The sequence below is a fragment of the Lissotriton vulgaris genome, chromosome 4_1 (assembly GCF_964263255.1).
Source record: "Lissotriton vulgaris chromosome 4_1, aLisVul1.2, whole genome shotgun sequence".
NCBI lineage: Eukaryota > Metazoa > Chordata > Amphibia > Caudata > Salamandridae > Lissotriton > Lissotriton vulgaris.
This window is the reverse complement of record NC_141691.1, coordinates 433,141,361-433,163,826: the sequence shown is the minus strand read 5'-3', so window position 1 is coordinate 433,163,826 and position 22,466 is coordinate 433,141,361. Positions and strand designations below refer to the sequence as shown.

The window sequence follows — 22,466 nt, the reverse complement described above, 5'->3', positions numbered from 1 at the left end:
TTCCAGTGGGTTTTATACAGAAAAGCAAATATATATAGAAAACGAGCATTCATAAAGCTAAAGTGAAAACATATGTAAATCTAGCATTTTATTAAATATTTTATATAGCACAATATATTTAGTGCTTTATGATGTTTAAATAATTTGCCATTGAAAGAAAGACCCTGGAAATACCTTGGAGATTGCTGGTGTTCGCTTGTACTCACTCCTATGTAAGTGCACATAAGTGTGCTAAAAACCTGGTGGTTAATCCGAGTCTGCTATCAGAAGTGGGTGTTGTCTAGATGATATGGCAGAACCATGTGTTTACTGCCCACCTTTTCAATACCTAGGATAATGAAGTCCATGCCAGTGACGAGGCAAGTGCCCAGGAAGCATTTAATCACTGCAGGGGTCACCAAAATCCCAGACAATGTATTATACCCAATAACTCCCAGGGGCACTGATACTCTCTTTGGGAAAGGGTTGATTTTCCTGAACCTTTAAATGCCGCAACTGTATGGATTCGACGGATACCCGTAGCGGCTATGGGAGGTGTATTTCTGTATGTAGCTATAGATATTAGTCATGGAAATGTAAGCGTCAAAAATAATATCAGCTCTTCCAGCAGTGAACTGTACAAAGTGTGTGAGGGGGCTGAAGATGAGACAGAATGTCTCTAGGATATGTGAGTCCTATGTGGAAAAAAAAGTTTGGAGATAGATTCTGGCACAGCGGATGCTGCATGTACCAGGAAACTGTCAGACTAAATGGACCTTCTCACCCTTTTTGCACCTCCTACGATGTACCATCTACTTCTCAGTCTTGCTGCCTTTTATCTGACTGCTATCAGATTTGTACTAAGCAACGAGCTGTTTCGAAGTAAGTGCATAGTATATCATATATCCTATTTTCTCTCTTTAAAAACTATTGCTACAAAGAAAAGTGTATGCTGGAATGTGACAGGGATCACAGTACATGCCACTTATTGATATCCCACGGTTCAGGTATTTGGAAGTTTATCATGGAAAGATGACTTCGTGTTAATCCTATTGCTAGTGTTAAGTGCAGTATAGTCAATATGCTTTCTAAAGTGCCTTTATTTGCTAGTAATTGGTGACTTTCACTGCTGAACATGTTTTATGCATACATAGTATCCCCAAGCCTGTTGTTTTTAGTGTTGCTAATGTATTGTCTAGTTGTACAGTTTAAATGCTTCCCTGTAATCAAGTTACATAAAGCAGACCTCATCTTCTTTGTTCTACATACTTGTCATTTGTAGAAGATTGATATCAGATTGGTCTTCTGTGATAACTCAAGTATAAGTCCCCCCCAGTTTAATATACCAATCTTGTTTGTTGTGCGTTCCAGTGATGCGAAGGAAACCACAAACTGCAAGTGAATTCCACTTTATTAGCAGATTTGCCAACTCACAATGCTTGCTTTTGTCAGACAGAATTGGCACCTGTCACTTTGCGCACCATAAGGATGCAGTTTGAAATGTGGAACACAGAGGACTGGGGAAGTGGGCTACTCTACGTTGGGGTACATTTCATGCCCTGTGGGACACTCTCTGCACTGATTAAATCCATTCCAGTATTTAGTGCCTCCCAGGGTACAGTGAGACACTAAACACTAAACCAAAAAATGTTTGGTTAGGAAAGTTGGTTGTAGTCTTAAGCAGCATATGAAAACAATCATTGGCTTAATATTTGTCTTTGATGACTGCACTGCTAAAACTTGCCCACTATTGTCCTATACCATTTTTCTTGAGAAATTGCTGCTCAGCAGTGCTCTGCCACACCAGACCAGTGAAATCTCTTGGCCCGCGTTCACCTCCAAACACCACACCCTCTACTAAGAATTTGGGCCAATGACCTATATTCAATCATATGACCTGTCTATGAACCCGCATCTAAGAAGTGGTCACCGAACAAAACTATTCCTTACCTATATTTATTTTATTTACGTTTTTTTATATAGTCCATCTGGACCAAGTGGTGTTAGGGCACTAAAAAATAAAACATGGAAACAGGACAAGAAGGTGTTATGTAAGGCAGTGTGAGTGTTATCAATTTTGAGAACAGGTTTGCAACTTGGTAATGTTGTAGTGGAGATACTCTAAAACCACAGAGTTCTTTGGTTTAGGAATTGTCTGTGGAGTTAACGCTTGAGATGAATGCTCTATGTGGCAAGTGAGATCAGTTCTGAAAGCAGTGAGTTCTTGGCTCTGGTGGCATTCCTAGCCAAAGATTGCGACTTTGCAGTTGAGGTTCTGAATTTGGGAACCGGTGAAGAGGTTGGGAAAGGTTGGCCGGTTTTCACTATTTTATCCTTTATGAGAGTACCATAATATCAGTGAGTCTAGACTCCTTTCATACTGAAGAGTCTATTAAAATCACCACATATTATAAAACAAAGAGAGTGACAAGGACACACCCCTGTAATTACAAGAGTGCTTGCAAATACATCAAATCCTCTATCTATCTTTAACCCCTTCGCTGCGGCGGCTATTCCGCCGCAGCGCTAAAGGGGCGGGGCGGCCGCGCGGCGGCCGCATGCTGGTGACGGAGCCGCTCCGTCACCAGCCGCGGTTGAGCTATGCTGGTGACGGAGCGGTTCCGTCATGACCCGCCCCGCTCATTAGAACGCCCGCGCAGGCGCAAAATCAGCGCCGCGCAGGCACGGCGGCTGGGCCATGACGGAACCGCTCCGTCATCAGCACAGCGCACCCGCAGCTGATGACGGAGCGGTTCCGTCATCAGCATGCAAAGGGTTAAATACATTTAGAATCATATATGCATTTACTGCCTAAGAAGGACCGGCATTCCTAATCATTTCAGGTAGTGTCATCTTATCTGAGTGTGGATGGGCACCAATGATGAAGCTTGTCACTATAAGTTAGTGAGGCGTCTGCTCCAATATCTTTGGATATCCTTAGACTCCAGGATAAGGCCAAGGGTGTTTACCACATCTGGACATAGTAACAAAAAAACAGAATTCCAGAGGGAATTCTTAACAGCAGTGGTTGCTTGTATGTGATAAGATTGTAAAACGGGAGATAGCGACTGACCTGATTTTCTCTCGCTCTCCATTGTGTGCAAGATTGCTAATCATTTACCTGATTTTACATGGGATTCCATAATGCAGGTGTGCCATATCTAAGCACTGTACACAATGGATGTCAGCATTACCCACATCAGTGGTGCTCAATTTACTCAACTAGCAGGAAATAAAGACCGATTCGGCATTACAGGGATTTAAACTCATAACCGGTCAAACACCAGATAGTTCAGCAGTGTACATCCAGCCCACTGAGCCAACTTGTTGACCTACTATTTACAGAGTATATTTATGAGCATTATCTCAGAATAGCTGTCTTCTGATCTGGCATTTATTAACTATTAACATCCTCTCACCCTCTACCTTGTCCATCTCATTGGGTTCCATGATTCCTCTGTGATTTTAACTCTACTAGATGAAAAGTCTAATCAACTTTGTATTAACACCTTAGCATATAGATTCTCTTCAGAGTAGATCAACTGCAGTGGGCATTATACGGTTATGATTCTCAGCCATCAGCAAGAGCATACGGCAAGACATATTACATCCATACCTGGGACAGCAGTTTAGAGCCCTTTGTGAGCCTACATCAGTCTGTCATCGTGCGAAGAAGATGGATGTGCTGAAAGATAAGAAAGTTGTCTTCTGGGGAATGACCAATTGCAAATCGGATGCTGCAAAATGAAATGCATAGAAATACGGAGCCATAGGGTTTGGAGTTGAAAATGGTGGCCCATTGAAAGTGTTGGAAGTATAAACAATGGTGGAAGGTTCTCACTTACGGGGCAATTGAACATAACAGTTGCACCCTTCCATGTCTAAGTGGGAAGGTTGAGTGCCCTTTAAGTATTCAGATAGAATCATACAAATTAATGTCTTTACTTTGGTGTTTTGGTGCGACTGACAAGAATTGTTTTGAAGTCTGCTTTTTTGTGCGGTGTTAATTCATTGGTGCACTGTAGAAAAACGTTTCTATTTCGTTCACATTTTTACCTCCGAAATTTTATTCTAAAAAAAAAAGGGGAATGGGGCATTTTCAGTTACGGTTAAACCATCTTACATCTTGCTGTGTATGGCTACAAGGTTGAAACCATTTGGCAGTACACGATGTGTTGAACCATTTTATAGCCAGTTATAACCGAACATGCACTTTTACTGTGCTGAATATTTAAATCCTTCAAAAAAGATGAAAGTTATACGTCGCACCTTGTGGGACTCTCTGCCACGCGGTAAAAATGTATATAGTTTTAAAAATGATGGCAATGCTTAATTTCTGAAGGGTAGTTATTGGCTGCGCCGCCTGAGCACCCGCCTTGTAAGTGATTTCACTCGAAAGGCTCCCCGCTCTTCTTTGCATGAACTTATTTCTGATGGCACTAAGTGGGTGCGTTCACTCTATTGCTTGTCAGCTTGAATCATCAACCTGCTGGTATGGACCATAAATAGGAAAGAGAATGGCTTTAAATTAAATGTAGGTGCTTTGCTCAGGGTTAGCTGATGGGATTTGACAGGGCAGTGATAAAGGAGTTCAATATTGACATTGTCAACGCTAAATCTCAGCTAAAGAGCACTTAGCACCATCACTGAAAGTAAAATAAGGGAAGTATTTTATATCCCGCCTCCATCTCTCATCCTGTTGACAGGTACCAGAAAGCTGGCGTATGATAAGATAGCTTTCTCTTCAGGGGAGGAAGAATGGCTTTATAAGCACATGAGGGATGCGGAGCGCTGTGTGGAAAACATGCTAAATAAACAAATTCTTTATCATCCTGTTCTCCAGCCCCTGCCTTCACAACACGTTCATCTAAGTTAATTTAGCAGTATATGGGCTTTGCAACAATAAATTGCTTTTTCTGAGTAGGTGAAGCCGGATCTTCACAAATGCATTGTGTTGGGAATGCATGAGAAGCGAGCATCTTGTGGTATAATGCATTATTGTGTTATATAAGGAGGGAGATACGTAATCCATCCTCGCTTTTCATGAAATAGTCAATGCCACAGAGGGAGGTTTTGTTCAGTTTGGTTTGAAATCCGTTGGCCCTGATGAGTAGATCTGAATTACACATCTGTCTGGAAGCAATTGTTCACACAGAGGACCATCTATCTATTTTGATAGCAAAGGTCCACTGAGATCTACTTTGAGAAAATTAACTAGGCCCTCACTCCATAAAACTCCTTCTGAAGTTCTTTCTGCAACATAGATAACTTCAGGCAATGTCTAGTAGATTGGTGACGTTCTGCCCCGAAAATGATAATATAAACAATGATGTTCTTATGATGGAAAACTGCGAATTATTTTGGAGCACTGTGGATGCGAGGGTGAGTAGGTGAGTTAGAAAAATGAGCACTTATATAGGTGCCAAATCAAAGTAAATTGGTTCTTGGTGTCAGGGACTGTCCGGGACTATGTCAGGAACACAGTCAGCGACTTGGGCAAGGACTCGGAAGAAAACTTACAGTGCACAGAAAGAGTAGTATAGCGCTGCGCAGGATCACACAGGGAGTCAGAGGAGAAAAAGGGATCCAAAGGGGAAGCCTGTATAAGTGAACAAGATGGGTAAGACTTGGAAAGGAAGGGCACTCAGGAGGAAATTTAGCATTCAGAATAACTACACCCAGGCTGAATGTGCAAGACATATATATGACACAACATTAACAATAAAGGGGAGTGGGGGGTAAAGCAATCAGGAGCTCCACATGGTAAGACTGAAGCTCAGTAAGTTTCGCACCTACAATTGTTGTTACAGATACTGACTGCAAATACCCATATATAGGATATGGATGCAAAGGCAGGGTGATGTTATAAATGTAACTCAAACACAATACTCCCAGTGAACAAGAAACACCACCTAGGTAGTCAGCTGTGCACACGGATCCTGGAGATCAAAAACAGGAACACTCAAGGCAGTAACAGCAAGGGTGTAGAACTAAACTCAAGCACAAAAGACAAGGAGCTAGCAAGGAGGAGTGCTTAACAGGAAAGGAAGGAAATCAGAGTGCACACTTGGCATAAAGCAGGTAACAAACATACAAGGTAACAGAAGCAAGACAGCAGAATAGAAAGACGGCAAACTAGGAACTGGAACCAAGGAAATCGGAAGAAAGGCAGGGACTGGAAAAGGATACACAGAAGGGTATACCAAAATAGTGCAGGTTCAGGAATCAAGAAAACAAAGTAGCATTGAAGGCACTGCTGAGGCAGGAACAAGAATTGAGCTAAGACTCTGGAGTCAAGGTAGCACTGTGGTCAGTGCTAGTTCAGGAACAGGGAATTACTAAAGCCTAGGAGTCAAGGTAGCACTGCAGGCAGTGCTAGTTCAGGAACAGGGAATTACTAAAGCTTCAGGAGTCAAGGTAGCACTACAGGCAGTGCTAGTTCAGGAACAGGGAATTACTAAAGCTTCAGGAGTCAAGGTAGCACTGTGGTCAGTGCTAGTTCAGGAACAGGGAATTACTAAAGCTTCAGGAGTCAAGGTAGCACTGTGGTCAGTGCTAGTTCAGGAACAGGGAATTACTAAAGCTTCAGGAGTCAAGGTAGCACTGTGGTCAGTGCTAGTTCAGGAACAGGGAATTACTAAAGCCCAGGAGTCAAGGTAGCACTGCGGTCAGTGCTAGTTCAGGAACAGGGAATTACTAAAGCTTCAGGAGTCAAGGTAGCACTGTGGTCAGTGCTAGTTCAGGAACAGGGAATTACTAAAGCCTAGGAGTCAAGGTAGCACTGCGGTCAGTTCTAGTTCAGGAACAGGGAATTACTAAAGCTTCAGGAGTCAAGATAGCACTGTGGTCAGTGCTAGTTCAGGAACAGGGAATTACTAAAGCCCAGGAGTCAAGGTAGCACTGCGGTCAGTGCTAGTTCAGGAACAGGGAATTACTAAAGCTTCAGGAGTCAAGGTAGCACTGTGGTCAGTGCTAGTTCAGGAACAGGGAATTACTAAAGCCTAGGAGTCAAGGTAGCACTGCAGGCAGTGCTAGTTCAGGAACAGGGAATTACTAAAGCTTCAGGAGTCAAGGTATCACTGCAGGCAGTGCTACTTCAGGAACAGGGAAATTACTAAAGCCTAGGAGTCAAGGTAGCACTGCAGGTAGTGCTAGTTCAGGAACAGGGAATTACTAAAGCTTCAGGAGTCAAGGTAGCACTGCAGGCAGTGCTAGTTCAGGAACAGGGAATTACTAAAGCTTCAGGAGTCAATGTATCACTGCAGGCAGTGCTACTTCAGGAACAGGGAAATTACTAAAGCTTCAGGAGTCAAGGTAGCACTGCAGGCAGTGCTAGTTCAGGAACAGGGAAATGGCTAAAGCTCCAGGAGTCAAGGTAGCACTGCAGGCAGTACGGTTCAAAGAAACAGGAAATAGCTAGAGCTCAGTAAACAGGGAGTCAAGAGAGCACTGCAAACAGTGCAAATCAGGAACAAGAAATAGCTGAAGCCCCGGAACAGGAACAAAGAATAACTGTAGCTCAGGAACTCAGGAAACAATGTAGCACTGCTGGCCGTGTTAATTCAAGTACAAGGAATAGCTATAGGCCAGGAACTCGGGAAACAAGGTAGCAGTGCATGCAGTGCTAATTCGGGTACAAGGAATAGCTATAGCTCAGGCATCAAGGATTAACTATAGCTCAGTAATCAAGGAATATCAAACAGCGCAGGAAACAAGGATCGGTCTCACCGGAATACAGCTACAATGACCAACCCTGGACTGAAGAGAGCTGGGGCTTAAAAGAGCTCTACAGTAATCACATGCATCAGGTGTGACCTGGCTAGCAGCAGCCTGGCGCAGGTGAGCTGAATACCTCCACCCATCCTTGGCCTGCAGGGGTGGAGATGAAGCAGAAAGCAGGGATTTCTAGGTAACAGAATTTCCAGCATGAGCAAACTGGCTTCCACAAAACCCGGCATGGATTGGGAATGGATTGCAATTCCTTAATGATATCCAAATACCTGGAAGTCAGAATATGCATAAGGGGAGTGTCTGGAAGCATATTATAATACTGGAAAGCCCCAAAATTCGGCCCCCTGGTGGTGGGAACGAGAGCAGAGGGAGTTAATTGTGACACTTGCCATTGAATATCTTTGGTCTCCCTGGAACAGAGGAATGCAGGCTAGACTTGAAAGTGAACATTTTGCAATGCAGGTAATGGCGTTTTGGAAGATCTCTGTTTTGCAGAAAAGCCTAAACTTTAATTCATTGGGTTCTATTCCAAGACGGGAAGAAGTTCACATTTGTAAGTCATTGAAAACTTTATTTCTCATACTTTTGTGGTAGGTTTTGTGGATAGATTGAAAGTAGAATTCATGCAACCCTAACAATATAGCATCTCTTTAAAAGTCTACCAATATAAAGAGTTGGGGTTAATGTCTTCAATTCAAGCTTAGGCCAGCATAACGTCTCAGCGGAAGTTTATTTCCAATTAAGCACAGCAAAAATTGCTCATGCAGTGGGAACATGAGTTTTGTGGGTGTTTTTTGTTTAGCGTACCCTGCTACTTCCTTAGATTTGTACAGATTATTTGATGTGCAGACAGATAAATGTGGGGATATGTGTTTGTCCCAAGCATTAAGGGACTGGGAAAGTATAATGATTCTTCAGTTATTCCTGGTGGAGCTGTTGTACAGTTCTGAACTGATACTGTAGTTGTGATCAAGGTGCCCCTTCCGAAACGTGTGGACCTTGTTTTTTTTAAGCTTCAGACCGCTTCTCATGGAATAAATCTTTATTGAGATTTCTGGTGTGCTGCCTCTTTTCTTCTTAATTCATTGATGGATTTGGTTGTCTGCATGCAAGGGGGTTGGTGAGTCCCCTTTTGTAGCTAGCACCAGCCTTGCAAGGAGTCACCGGCTCCAATTTCACTTTTTTGTTCTGGTCAGATATATCTATATCTTTATCTATCTATCTATCCATTCATTCATTCATCCATCTATATTATACAGTGGTGGTCTCAAGGTGTGGTTATAGGTAGGACCTAGTTACTATGGGGCGAGACGTTTTTCACAAACCTTCCTAAAAAACAAGTTAATCAACCTAAGCTCTTTTCTTAAAAGTTTCGGGATGATCCGCCAGGTAAAGGACGAGAAAAGGCAGGTGTCCCAGAATGCAATTTTCCAGTGCAATTTGCATAGGTATTTTTGAACACCCAAAAGGAATTATGCCAAGTTTGGCAGAATGCTAGACATTTACCCAGCAAGCTTGCTTTTTGTGATTTGGTGTAAATCCCTTCACTCGTTTCGGTGAAATTAAGGTTCAAAATATATGTTTCGGTTTGCAGCACTCTCACGAGTGTCACATGGGCACTCAACGTCAAATAATAGAGATATCTGAATGGCTGTGTGGACTTTTTTCTTTGACATCCGTCTTGCTCCCACGTGAGCGAAAGGCTCCCTCGAGTCCTGCAGGAATTTGCATTGTGATTGGCTATCCTCAACATGAGAAGAAATGGCACAGCCACCATTTCAGGACATGGAGACTCAGTCCATTCTTTTGTTTATATTCCCGAGAAGATTAACATATTATAAAGCTGTCTAAAAACACTAATGGCATAGGTGCTTCAGGGGCAGTATACAGTGCTCCCCATGGACCTCTGCCTTCTCCCACATTGGGTAGCCTAGAATTCCAAAAGCACAGCTTCCCTTTTGTGTATCAGATACCCCCCCGCCCCCCAACTTGGTGTTGGTATCTGATTAAGGGATTGCAAATGCAATTTTGGTTGGAAAGCATTAATATATTTCTTTGTTACTCAGATAGGAAGAGTATGCTCTTTTTGTGCCCCTCTCCTAATTATCATTCTTAATAAGCCACAAAACCCCTTTTTAGGTCGAGCATTCAAGGTATATACTTATTATATACTTATATGTATATGTACTTTGGGGCTCTGGAGATCCGCTCTAGGACTTGCCTGCTGCCCTTAGGGACTTTTTTTCTGTTCAACTGCCTCTATTTACCTGTCTTGATAGAAAACAACTAGCAGAGGTTAGTAAAATACCAGAATGGCTCTCTGCTGAGGAACTTACTTTTTTTTCTTTTTCGGGCAACTGCCTCTATTTAACTTTCTTGATAGAAATCTAGAGAATCACTTTAGCATTCTCTAGATTCCAGTCTATAGAAATTTTCTTCCATGAGCACCCGTAGACAGTAATATTTTTTCAAATCTTGTATTTTCAGTGATATGACCACAAAGGCCCTGATTTTATATTAAAAACAGAGCTTTAGACTATACCATTTCCCGCTGAAAGGCAATATTTCTCTCCATGTGTTCCCATACCTGCGTGTCACACAGTTTGGTGCTTACTTTCTCTCCATGTTAAAGAACAGTATGTTACAGCACCCAGGCTAATGTTCTGCATAGCTAAATACATACCCAAAGGTGAGACCGATTGCATTGCAAATGCTTGTTTAAGTTGGAAAGACTTTTAAGATGTGCAAAAGGTGTTTTGTACATGGCAAAATAATCCTTTGTGGTTGTAAAGACTGTGGTTTTCTGATTCACAGGCTACAAAATTGCAAATGTGTTTTGTGTGTGAGGCTCTTGGTGACATGCAAAAGAAATGGACCGTGCCTTGGAGTTAAATGTGTGTTGTCTGGCACATAGGTGTATTCCAACCTCCTGATCTTAGGTTATTGATGGACATTCACCAGTAAGAAGGATGATATCTTGCTACCTTGGACCCTAGATGTTGGGAATCTATGGCTTTCCACACCAAGGGGATGATCCTTAATGACAAAAGCAGCGTGGATACATTTTGCCTCATAACTGAAGGAGAAAGCTCAAATGTATTACCACAAACAATAGGAACATCTGAAGAATGTAGGTGGCTCGTGTGCACTAATAGTTGTAGGTTTTGTGTTGCAATTCTTTTCTGCTCTCTGATGAGGGGAAGAAAGTGCTTCATTACACTGTGTGCACATGTCCTGACTCCCTCCATGGAGGTATTGTCAGCAGCAGGGCAGTTATCTTACCTTCAACAAAGGATTTAACCCCTTCGCCGCGGGGCTAATTTCCCCGCGGCGCGGGGGAGGGGGCCGCGCACGGCGCCGCAGTGCTGATGACGAGCCCAGGCTCGTCATGCAGCACGGTGCTCGTGTGCTGGTGACGAGCCTGGGCTCGTCATGAGCCCGCCCGCGCAATGGAACGCTCAGCACAGCGGGGGAATTATCCCCGCGTGTGAGCGTTCCACGGCTCATGACGAGCCCAGGCTCGTCATCAGCACACGAGCACAGTGCTGCATGACGAGCCTGGGCTCGTCATCAGCACAGAAGGGGTTAAGGCAGACAAAGTGGGATGTACTCAGTTCCAACTTTGGAATCATTGGTAGCAACAGGTTCTTGTGGCTGGTGGATCGCATCACAGTCGTTCACATTGTTTTTGATAGGCAACACAGATATTATAAATACAGCAAGTTCATCTATAAATTTATCACGTGAAATTAATGCACATGGTTCTTCATAATTCCAATTCAATCTTGAGCTTTATTTAGTATTTTTCAAAAGGAGTACAGCCAACGCGTTTCACCTAACAAGGTTTCATCAGGGCAAAAAAGATGTGTTGAACAAGTACAATGAAAGGTGTGTATTTCACACTAAGAAGTCAGCAGTTTAGCCATCCATCATCATTGTAACTGGTGCATCCAAACTATGCCCTTGGTGGGTCCAACCGAATGTGTCCTTGATTAATTGTCAGCGAGTCTAGCGACATTTCCGTTAGATAGCACACATTAACCTTCTAGTGTGTCTGATAGTTCAGGTTATATGTACAGGCGTCCCCATGAGTTGTGGGCACTAAAGATTAGAAGGAAGTATGCTGTGGGATGATTCAAATGTTCAAGTTTCTTTTCACATAGATGTCTATTTGGTTTTATAATTGAGTCAATTTGATATAGAATTTCTTGTATCCCGTCACACTTGGGCATTTTGTTTAAGTATACAAAGTTAATATTTAAAGCCGAAATTTTTAGTATTTCTGGATCTTTTGTATAATGAAGCTGCTAATCGCTTTTTAGGATGTTTATATTTCGACGGTCTATACGTATTAGTGTTGTGTTGTTGCAGACTCTTCCTGCTAACATTGTGAACCCTTTTTAGAAGCTTTCGTTGCCGGGTTTAATCCAAGGACTATCCATCTCCATACATCATCTATATTGCTTGAGTTGAGCGCTGTTTGTGTACAATTGCACCTGCACTTAATATTATGAAATGCCTGATAATTTGCTAGGGATTTCCTTTCCTACTTTGTTTTTGTTGTATGCTGCTGTTTTTATAAATGCTTTTGTGATCTATTTGCTCAAATAAAGAAATACTTGACTTGAGTGATCAATGCCATATCACATAATCTCCCCGTTAATGTTTCTTTTATCTGTTCAAATTAGATGCCTTAAAATGGGCTACCCACCTTTATTCAGTGCCATACGAAAAGACTGTATATTACTTTTAAGCATTATTTGAACACTTGCGATAGAAAGTAGACACCATTTTTACTTAATTTACCTTAAGAATAAATATTGCCATGATGATTTGCTACGAACATTTCTTGGATATATTCGTTTCTAATTATTGTACCCTAAATAGAAAGAAAATCAAGATTGAGTTTCTTTTTTTCTCCTCTTTTTTTCACAGAAGGAGACGAGACTGGCGTGATGGACAATCTGCTAGAAGCCCTGCAGTCAGGCGCTGCATTTAGGGATCGAAGGAAACGGACGCCAAAGAACCAGGGTAAGTCAGACTCCGCTGAAGTTATGGTTCCAGCAAGGGGAAAACAAGAAATTACAGTGTTAGCGAAATAACAACACATCTCTCAAAGGCTTTTAACAGCTTTCGTTGAACGCTAGTCTTTCATCTCTGGTGTGAATTCGCAGCAGGTCGTATCTGTGTGATCACAAGTTTTATCTTGCGTACCACATCCTCACATAACTGTGGACCAAGCAGAAAAAAGTAGAACGAGGACCCCTTCTGTGCTTAATGGTACGGTAGAATAAAAAGAGATGGTTATTTTCAGGTCGCTCCAGTTTCTTAGTAGGTCAAGTGAAATTCATACAGTAATTACGGGTTTGAGCATACGTCCCCCATGTGTGCCATGTTGACATGGCATGCCAGTGCGTGGGCACGGTGAGAGCCACACACTGTTCCATAAAAGTTGGTTCGGGCCTTGCAGCTTTCAAGGGCGCTCCTTTGGTTCCGGATAAAGGAAGTGAGAGGGGGTGGCTGGGATTCAGGGATTGCTTTTGCAGTTCAGCAGGCTATGGAGTTGTTCTTGCATCAAGGACTTACCAGGGAGTTCTTCAGTGTTCATCTTTTTCATAAAATCTAAGAAAATCCTTGTCTTTTCTAATCAGAGCATCGATAACTACATTTGAGGGCAGAAGCTCTGTTCCTATAAAGGGGTGCACACTCCCGCAGACCCTGAATAGATATGTGCTATTTCTAAATGAAAACAATAACCAGAATACATTCCACTGCAAGTGTGAATGAAGGCGACCTCCAAAAAGTTTAGTTCAAACATTGCAGTTTCTGGAGATTAAGAGGGGCGAGTCAGATTCCATTGACAATAAAAAACATTGCTTATGAGTCATGACTTTCACCCCCTGCCTGAAGTATACAGCTGCAAAAGCAAGCACAATTTTGGAAGCTTCCTGAAAGCTGGTTTTACACCACCACCAGCTATTTAAACGAATAAAAAAGTTATTAAGAGGACAGCAATTTGTACATAGCGGGGTTGAAATAGATCACCTGTACATGTACTTGCATAAGTGGATGTTCGCTTGACTCGTGACTGCGGCTAGCCACAGCTATTGCTTACTAATGTCTCTTGAGGTGTGGTTTTCCTTGAATTTACAACTGATAATGCAATACCAGTTAAGGTTTTTTTTGGTTGGTCTACTGGCTAGTGAGCTAATATCCGTTTCAGACATCAGTAGAGTGTTGGGAGAAATAGGCTGTAAATGTATTAAACTATGTGCTAGGTATTTGTATTTTCTTTTGTTTATTGTGCTACATGGATGTCAGAAGATTGTCGGACACAATATCGAAACATGATCATAAAGTGTCACAGAGACCCCAGTTATGCAGGTTCTTCCGTAAGCACGTATGGCAGCGAAGGGTAGCTAAAAAATAGTGGAAGCTACCGCCAATCAAGACCTGTAGGGCAGATGGCGTAGGGGGGATAGGAGAGGTTGGGAAATAAAAAAAAGTAATATAAACCACTTACTTTCTGCCTCGTTCTGCTCCCGGCCGCCTTGTTCCTCCTGCTCCTCTCATCCTGAAGGCCCGGAAGTGGATGGGCCTAAAGGTACAGCCCCCCACCCAATCCAGATGCTGCTCGCCAAAACGAGAGCAGCACCAGGATTGATCTGAGTGGCCTTGTTTGTCCCTCAGACGGTGCCTGGGAGCCTTTGGGGTTTCTCCAACTCAACTGTATAATACAGCTGGGTTGAAGAAACATAAGTGCCCATGTGTGTTTGACTGGCCTAAGATGGCGGCTAAATAGGCATGCACACTTATAAGTGCACAGTACTCCTCCCTGATATGGCCCGGCCCCTCCTGTCGGTCATAAGTAACTCAGACATAAATAAATCAATAATAACAACGTGTTATTATCGTTTTATTTATCATCTGCTGGCAGTGGGGTGACACTCCTCCGCAATTACAGAGGAGCCACCCTTGCTAAAAGAGTTGTTCATATATAGGAGGTATACACTTAACCACCACCACATTTCTTCATATAAACTCAGCTGCTCACTTAATATGGGAGTTTTGATTCAAATTTGAAAAGCAAGTAAAAACAAGATGACTTTTTATATAGAAAAAACACAAATGATCAGTGGCGGCTCCTCCGCCAAGGCGAAGGACTGCCCCACTGCTTCAGCTGCAAGCTGAATATAAAAAATAAAATGATAAAAACATTTGTTATTGTCATTTCGTTTTTTGTATTCAGTTTGCAGCTGAATCCCAGGGGCGGGCTGGACTCCCCACATCACAGGGGGAGGAGTGGTGGCAGCACCCAAAGTGCACATACCGCCTAGGGCGGCGGTTTGGGCTGGCCAAAGCATCATGCATACTCTGCATGTTTTCCACCCAGGCTGTAATACAGCCTGGGTAGAGAACATGCACAGGCGCTGAGACCAATCACAATGCTGCTAGAAGAACATCTGAAAGGAATGAGGAAGACTGCCTGACTCCCGCCAGTAAGAAAGAACTGAAGTCTGTGCATAGCAAGCCCTCCCACTGTTATTCCTACCATCCTTTCTATTATTATTGAATGGCCCACTGTAAGAAAGTAGGTTGTTGGTTGACTAGGTGTGAGCCCTTGTCAAACAGCAACCACAATCCTTGTCAGGGTGAAACACAAGCCAATCCTAAATTAACCTGTGTTCAACCCTCTGTGTCTACGGCGATAATGTGTTGCGCAACCAAAGTGGTGTATCGGTTCCAAGATGCGGTGGGGCTGCAGCATGGTGCGTCTTCATCAAGAATCCCATTGACAGGGGGCGATGTGAAGTCTGGTGTTGAGGATGAGTAGCACAGTAAGGGCGATGTCTTGGCTCTGACGAGCTGCAAATCTGCAATGCAAAGTCCATTGTAATCAGCAAGTGTATTGTTTACAAGGATGCGAGGGCCTGCACTAAGTATGTGTTGCGCAGCCGCGGTTCCGATGAGGTGATGGAGTATGATGCAATGCATGTCTTTGCGACTTGACCCGATCCATGCAGCCATGGCGATGCCCTGGTTCTTCTCTGGGTTGCGCCGTGCAGCAGAGGAAATGCATCACTTACGTTAGGTCCACAGAGGCTGGCAGAGCACCTTAGGTCCACTTCCAGGGGCCCAGGACTGTGGTGGCATTGTTTGGTAAGGGAGACTCAGAGCTACGGGAGTCCTTGTGCTGGGTTCAAGATTTTAGAGACTGTTCCTGAAACTTAAGTCAGAATGCCAGCCATCTAGGCCTTGAAATCATGTTGGGGTCCTGGGTTCAACAGATGCTGAGTCTTTCTCACCCAGGAAAGAGGGCAGCAGGTAAGCGCATCAGGAAAGCATTTCTATAGAGCAGAAGTTCAGCAGTGACTCTTTCTAAAAGTGGCATTTTCAGAATTGTAACTTAAAATCTGACTTAACCATATGTTGGGAATTTAAATTAGGATTCCAGAGACACCAAATATGAATTGGTTATATGATCTGTAGTAAAAGAGCCTTTTAGTATGGCCACCACAACACTGGTTACCACAACACTTTTTTCTCCAGTGCTAATGGTTATGACTCTGTAAGAGCACTGGAGCCTGTCAATCAGGCCCCAGTGCCAGTGCTCTCTTTCTCTAAAATATGATTCATGTGAATTGGTAACCCCCAATTGGTAAGGACTTTAACCCCCTTATGAGACCCTGGTAAGTGGTACCTGTAGTACCCAGGGCATGATTGTGCCACCCTGAGTGACCCAAGTAAAAGGTTGACGGCAATCCCTCCATTGCAGACTGCAGGACAAGTGCAAATTCTTCAAACTTGACTTTGCCGTCACCATGAGTGGTAAGTTTACAGCACTAACTTTATTATATGCCAGCCACCCCCAAGGTAAAACTCCTGAGCCCAGGAGTCAGGGTGCATTATATTAAAGGTGTGGACATATAAGTGCAAGCTTATATGTCTATAGAGCAGTGGCGTAGCTATTCCATAGGCCGCCTGTGGTGGCCTCTGCATTTGCCGCTCACGGCGGCCTGATCGAAGAGTAACGGGAGTGTTGCTGCCTATTCTTACGGCTGCAGGTAAAAGCGGAGGAAGGGGGCAGCCACCACCCCCAAACCTCATGCCGCCTGGGGCGGTCTGCCTTCCCCCCCAGCTACGCCACTGTCATAGAATAGCCTCCTTCTATTATGGGCCACTATAAGTTTTCTGTTTAAAGTGCATACATTAATTGATGGCCCGAATCAGCTTCAATTTCTAAATATTTATGAATGAAGACTATCTCTGCAGCTTGGTGAAACTCACCATGGGTGGTCTTTACTTCAATGCATGAGCAGTTGTTTTATGTCTCCTCCGTGAACAGAGGCTTGAAACAGCTGGACTGCATAGTATCTAATTTACAAAAAGGTTCTCCAGCATTATCTTTGCCCTATTGTAATGAACACTTGGTGGCACTGAATTTTCAACCTGTACCAAGATTGAAGGCATTTCTAGTAGTGTATTGGTGGAGCTAAGAATCCACATCCCCACAGATACCATTAAACGTCTGAAGCGTGAATGGAAAGAGGGAATGAATAATTCCTTCACTATGTATCAGCTGTGTTACATAATGAAGTTGGGCTCAATTTCCAAGATATGTGTCACATCTTAGGAAGGCAAAACCTCCTCTTTCAGTATAAAATGGTCAAACTAACAACTCTTATGCTGGGGTTGGTTGACATGATGACACCAGTGCCATACTTCCAAAATCAACCATATCAACCTCTATTTTGTTATTTAACCACAAATGTAGATTTTTCACAACTTGAGCTAGAATTATAGACCAAATTCATTACGCTAGAAAATGTGTTTTGAGACATCTAAGGATGCAAATTCTGTAGTGTTCGGCTACTAATTATATATAAAAGTATCCAGGCATCCCTTCCTTGTCCTAAAAGTCCAGCATATTTGCATCATTTATGCCGAATGTCTTCAAGACACTAACTCTGAAATTCTTGCTAGGGAAAATTGTAGGGCAAAGAGGCATTGTGGCACTATGAGCAACACAACTGTCTCCAAAAAAAAATGGGTCTCATCGTGCCTTATTTAATTATTGCAAGCATATCATTGTTGTAAATACATTAGTAATGTATTCTAGCATCTAACCAGTAATAAAGTTAAAATGCAAAACAATTAAAACCCTAATACGAATTAGAAAAATAGAATAAAATGTAATAAACAGAATTACACTAAAATAACACAAATCCAATAACGAGAACTGGAGATATACATTTTCAACATTTTAATCAGAGTTACAACCAAGAAGCACAAAGATAGTCAGTGGTCAAAGTAGAACAGGACCTATTTGCAATTTGATATTGGCTGCGATGGGACATGGGTCAGATACAATAACCAGATCTTTTGTTTACCTTTCTGAATGTAGTCCTTTAACCCCTTCCTTGCTCATGACGAGCTCAGCTCGTCATGAAGCACAGTGCTCCTGTGCTCATAATGAGCTGAGCTCGTCATGACCACACCCATTTTCATTGCTGTCCAGCACAGCAGGGGAAACTCTCAAGCAGCAATGTGGCATAGTCCTAATCCACTTATATGGCCCTCCAGGAGTTCAGGGGAGGCACTTAGAGACTCACAGGGTGGCAGTCAGAGGCCAAAAGGAAGGTTCAGTTAATATTGGTCAACTGGGTAGTTACAGGAAAAGGTCTCTTGTAGCATGTTTGGCCCTGTAGCTTTAAAAGGAGGTCGGTCTTATGACCCTGGAGTCCACTCCTTTGTCCTGAGTACTAGAGAGAGAACAATTCCAGTCTTATATATACTCTTCTCAGGTCTCAGACAGCACCTTCAGTCATCTTCTCATCTTTCATAGTCCGGAAAGTTCCGAAGTGGGTGTATGGAAATGGCTAATTTATGCCTGCCACAAACGTGTGGGTGGAAATGACTGCTGGGAATGTCCTAACCAATGTCATTAGTTTCATGGAGCAAGCTCTATTCACTTTGGGCATTTCCAAGATAACAAAAGTCCTTGTCCACACAAAACCTGGACTCCGAGGACTGGGGGTTAGTGTGCACAGAGGGCATATAGTAATTTCAGTGCACTCCCACGTCTTACACTAAAATCCAGTTTTAGGTAGTCCCTGTACCCACATAAACCTTTGTAAACAGAAGTCTGGTATAATGAAACTGATCATTCAACAATCAGGCATTGAATACACATAAATTGCTTTAGTGTTCTATTTTTCTCCTTTAAAGCGCACCCTAAATGTTATGTGTAAACCAATGTAGATCTTTCAAAAGGGCTGTGAAACTGTATTATCAAAAGAGGGCCAATGTGATTGATGCCTGACTGACTGGGGAGATTAAAGATGGACCCTGCCCAAGTGTCAGCTAACATTTGTCTTTGACAGGGGAGGCCTCTTTGAAGTGCATCCCAAGTGTCATATGAAAAACCCCAGTACACCTGTACAGCAGGATGTGACTTTAAAACAGGGCTTAACACTTTACTGTCAAGAAGGACCCTCTGCTTATTCTGTCAGGGTCAGAGGGGTCCTCTCTTCCCATTCACATCAGTAATTTTTTTTTCTTCCTGGGAGCTTGTTCACAACTCATTCATGCTTATTTAAATTATAATTACTCTTTGGCCGAAGTGGGAGAACAAAATGCAGATTTAGCTCCCAAGGACCTCATGCAGGGCAAAGATAACTTTTTTAAAGTTGTTTCTTGTAATTTTTAGGACAAATCTGACTTTTCAGTTGAATTGGATTTTTAACAATGACTAAAAATAATGTAGCTCGTACCCTTCCTGAGATACAGGATTAGAATTTAATACTGCATCCCAATGTATTCCTACGTAAATGCCAGCCTTGCTACAGTGAAAATAGTTTTGAGGTAGTAGTCACTATAAGGATATGTTTAACATTAAACCAACAATGTCCTACTGTTAAACACCCTGCACCTTGCAAATATGGGCAATGGGGACTACTTAGGAGTGACTTATAAATATTTAAAATGGAAAGTTATGCCTGGCAAAAGGGGTTATTTTGACAGGTCGAATTTGCAGTTCACATTTAGACCACTTTGCTACACATGGCAGGTCTGTATTCATGTTTGTCTTGTCACTGCCTTAGGTGCCACAATGTGTGCTCCATCCCTCTGATGGCATTTAACGTACAGACCCTGGGTATATTTTAGGTACCATATACTAGGGACTTACAGAGGTATGCAAATTCCATCATGTAAAGAAGATCAAAAGCAGTTTACCTCTGATTAGCACTACTAGAGTGCACAGAGTTCTATAGCCAACAAAAACAATAGGGTTTAGTGAAAAAACTAAAACATCCAGAGTGACCATGCAGAAAGGACAACTTTTCAACAAAGTTGAACAAAAATGAAAGCACCCACAGTAGTCGTAAATGTTGTTTTGTCAATCAATAGTAAATTAATATTTAGCACTAATAAGCGTGTTCTGCTTTTTTCTTCAATTAAGAGCAAATCTTTCTTTAATGCTTTGTGGTATTTCCCATTGTTCTCAGTTCTAAAGCTATCCAGGTGTTGATGTCCTACCATCTAGTCTAAGAACACATATGCACCACCATGACAGCAAGATTAGGGTAAGGACACCCAAAACACACTTTATCCCAAATATATAAAGCCTGGGGTTATAATAGTAAGTGTACCGTAATAGTAAGTGGCACGAATATATGGATATGATAATATTTACAGGACTTCTCAGGCATATGAAGGCATTACAAGGCTTACAAGCAGTGGCGTTGCTAGGCCTTATGCCACACGCAGCTGCCTCTTTGTTTGCCACCCGCGGCGGGCGCATGTAAGAGCAGGGGGTGCTGGCAATTCTTGTTTTTGCTGCCCCGCGACTGCTGCATGTAAGAGCGGGGGCCGCTGTCACCCCCAAAACTCAAGCCGCCCGGGGCAGAGCTCCCCCTTGAAACGGCCCTTGCTAAGCCACTGCTTACAAGGGCAGCGGCAATGCCAAAGAACAAGGCTTCTTTGTTGTTTTGAGCAGCTTTCCATTACAGTTCTCCAAGAAATTTCAGGCATTATACTTGTCTGTTCTAATAAGCAGCTTAATCAAGTGTGCTGCACATATTTGAGGCAGTGATGTGTGCAGGACTGTTAAACATTGTGTGAGGTCAATTCAAGTTGACTGGTGTGTGTTTGACTTTAGCACCGTGCATCAACGATAAAATAAGAAGCATACATACTTACACTGTACTCAGTATTAACTCTCATTAATGGTCCTTTAATACAAGTAGCTCTTTGCACCTCACATCCCTAATGGATTTTGTCAAAGAAAACTGCAGCATGGTCATGAACAGTTTATAATTCTGTTCATAGTGAAACAGTGCTCACAGCATATTGAGTTTTATAGATGTTTTTAATAATGCATACTCTATTGAATTGTGGATCATGGCATACCGCAAGAGCTTCCAGCACAATGTGCACTCCAGAAGTCAGTTCTTCCCTTACTATAAATATTTAAGCACAGCATAGACACATGTGGTGACACACCATTTCCAAATAAGAGAAGGAAACAAAAAAGAAACAATTACCAATCAATCATCATAACACCAACAGAGCTGAAGTGAAAAGTTCATCAGAACAATGGTTATATTATACTTCTTAGAAAGGAAGACAATGAAGAATTCTTGGTGCATGGTTGGTAACAATGGGGTTTTCAGTGCTGGTGTTTTCAGCGGTTCATACTGATTAAGCCACATGAATAAAATGTTTGTAAGCTTGTTTGTGATCTTTGTGGTACATGTCATTTAGGGCACTGACACATGGTCTGCAACTTATAATACACCTCCCATATCCAGTTAGGCTGGCTGGCTGGTCAAGTAAACATGGCCTGGATCAACAGAGGTGGTGTGAAAGATCAGACCACATACAATATAAAACAGTAAACACAGTGGCAATGAAGATGGAATGTCAAGCCATTGTTGTTATTGTAGGAAAGTGGGGTTCTGTTTCAATACCCCCACACTTTTTGCCTGACTAATGCATCTTTGACTGTGTGGGCACAGGGTTCCTGCTAACCAGGTTCCCAGTGCCTGTGTTCTTTCTCAAAACTGTACCGCTTACCAAAATTCCACCGCTCCGTGATGGCTTCAGCGAATTCCAAGACCTTACTTTAACAAACCTTTAAGCGGTATAAATATATGTGTACAGTAAAAGAAGAATAAAAATTGTAAGCCAAATAGATCAGTAAACCAATAAGATATCAAATAACAAATACAATGGAAACACTGAACACCCACATTGCACAAAATATTTAATGTGCACTGATGCCAGTGCTGTGCTGTTCATAAGAACATAAAGCATTGCAGTCCTCTGGCCAAAATCAGAACACTCTAATACACTATTTATAGTCTATAGGTGATTGAAATTAGCATTAAAACTTCAATATGTTAAAACATAAATTACATAAATGATGTCAACTGTGGTGAAAAAAAAACCATGCCTCATTTTCATGTATCTTGGACACATGATGTGTGATTAGTAACAGATCAAGGTCACTACGAAAATTAATCAGACCAGATACTTTGTAGAAAGCAAAGTGTAGGGAAAGAAACTGTAATTAAATCCCAATACATCAAAATCAAGTAACAGTTTGTGCAGTAACGACGTGTGGTACCGAGAACCCTGTATTGTCTCCTAGATAATGGGTTGTTGGTCTTTTGTCATTTGGTCACTGGATATCTCTTTACCTAAATTTTATACCAGGCGAATGGCTACACATCCATGGAAGGCAGATCTCG

The 22,466-nt window shown here is 42.4% G+C and overlaps 1 protein-coding gene across 1 annotated transcript in view; it reads left to right on the top strand.

Annotated features, from left to right (window-relative positions):
- DIAPH2 (diaphanous related formin 2) overlaps positions 1-22,466 on the top strand; it is a 3,821,702-nt gene that overhangs the window by 3,219,699 nt on the left and 579,537 nt on the right. The window contains exon 26 of the mRNA XM_086964614.1: positions 12,646-12,741. Coding sequence (XP_086820740.1) covers positions 12,646-12,741 — 96 coding nt within the window. The remainder of the gene's footprint in view (positions 1-12,645; positions 12,742-22,466) is intronic.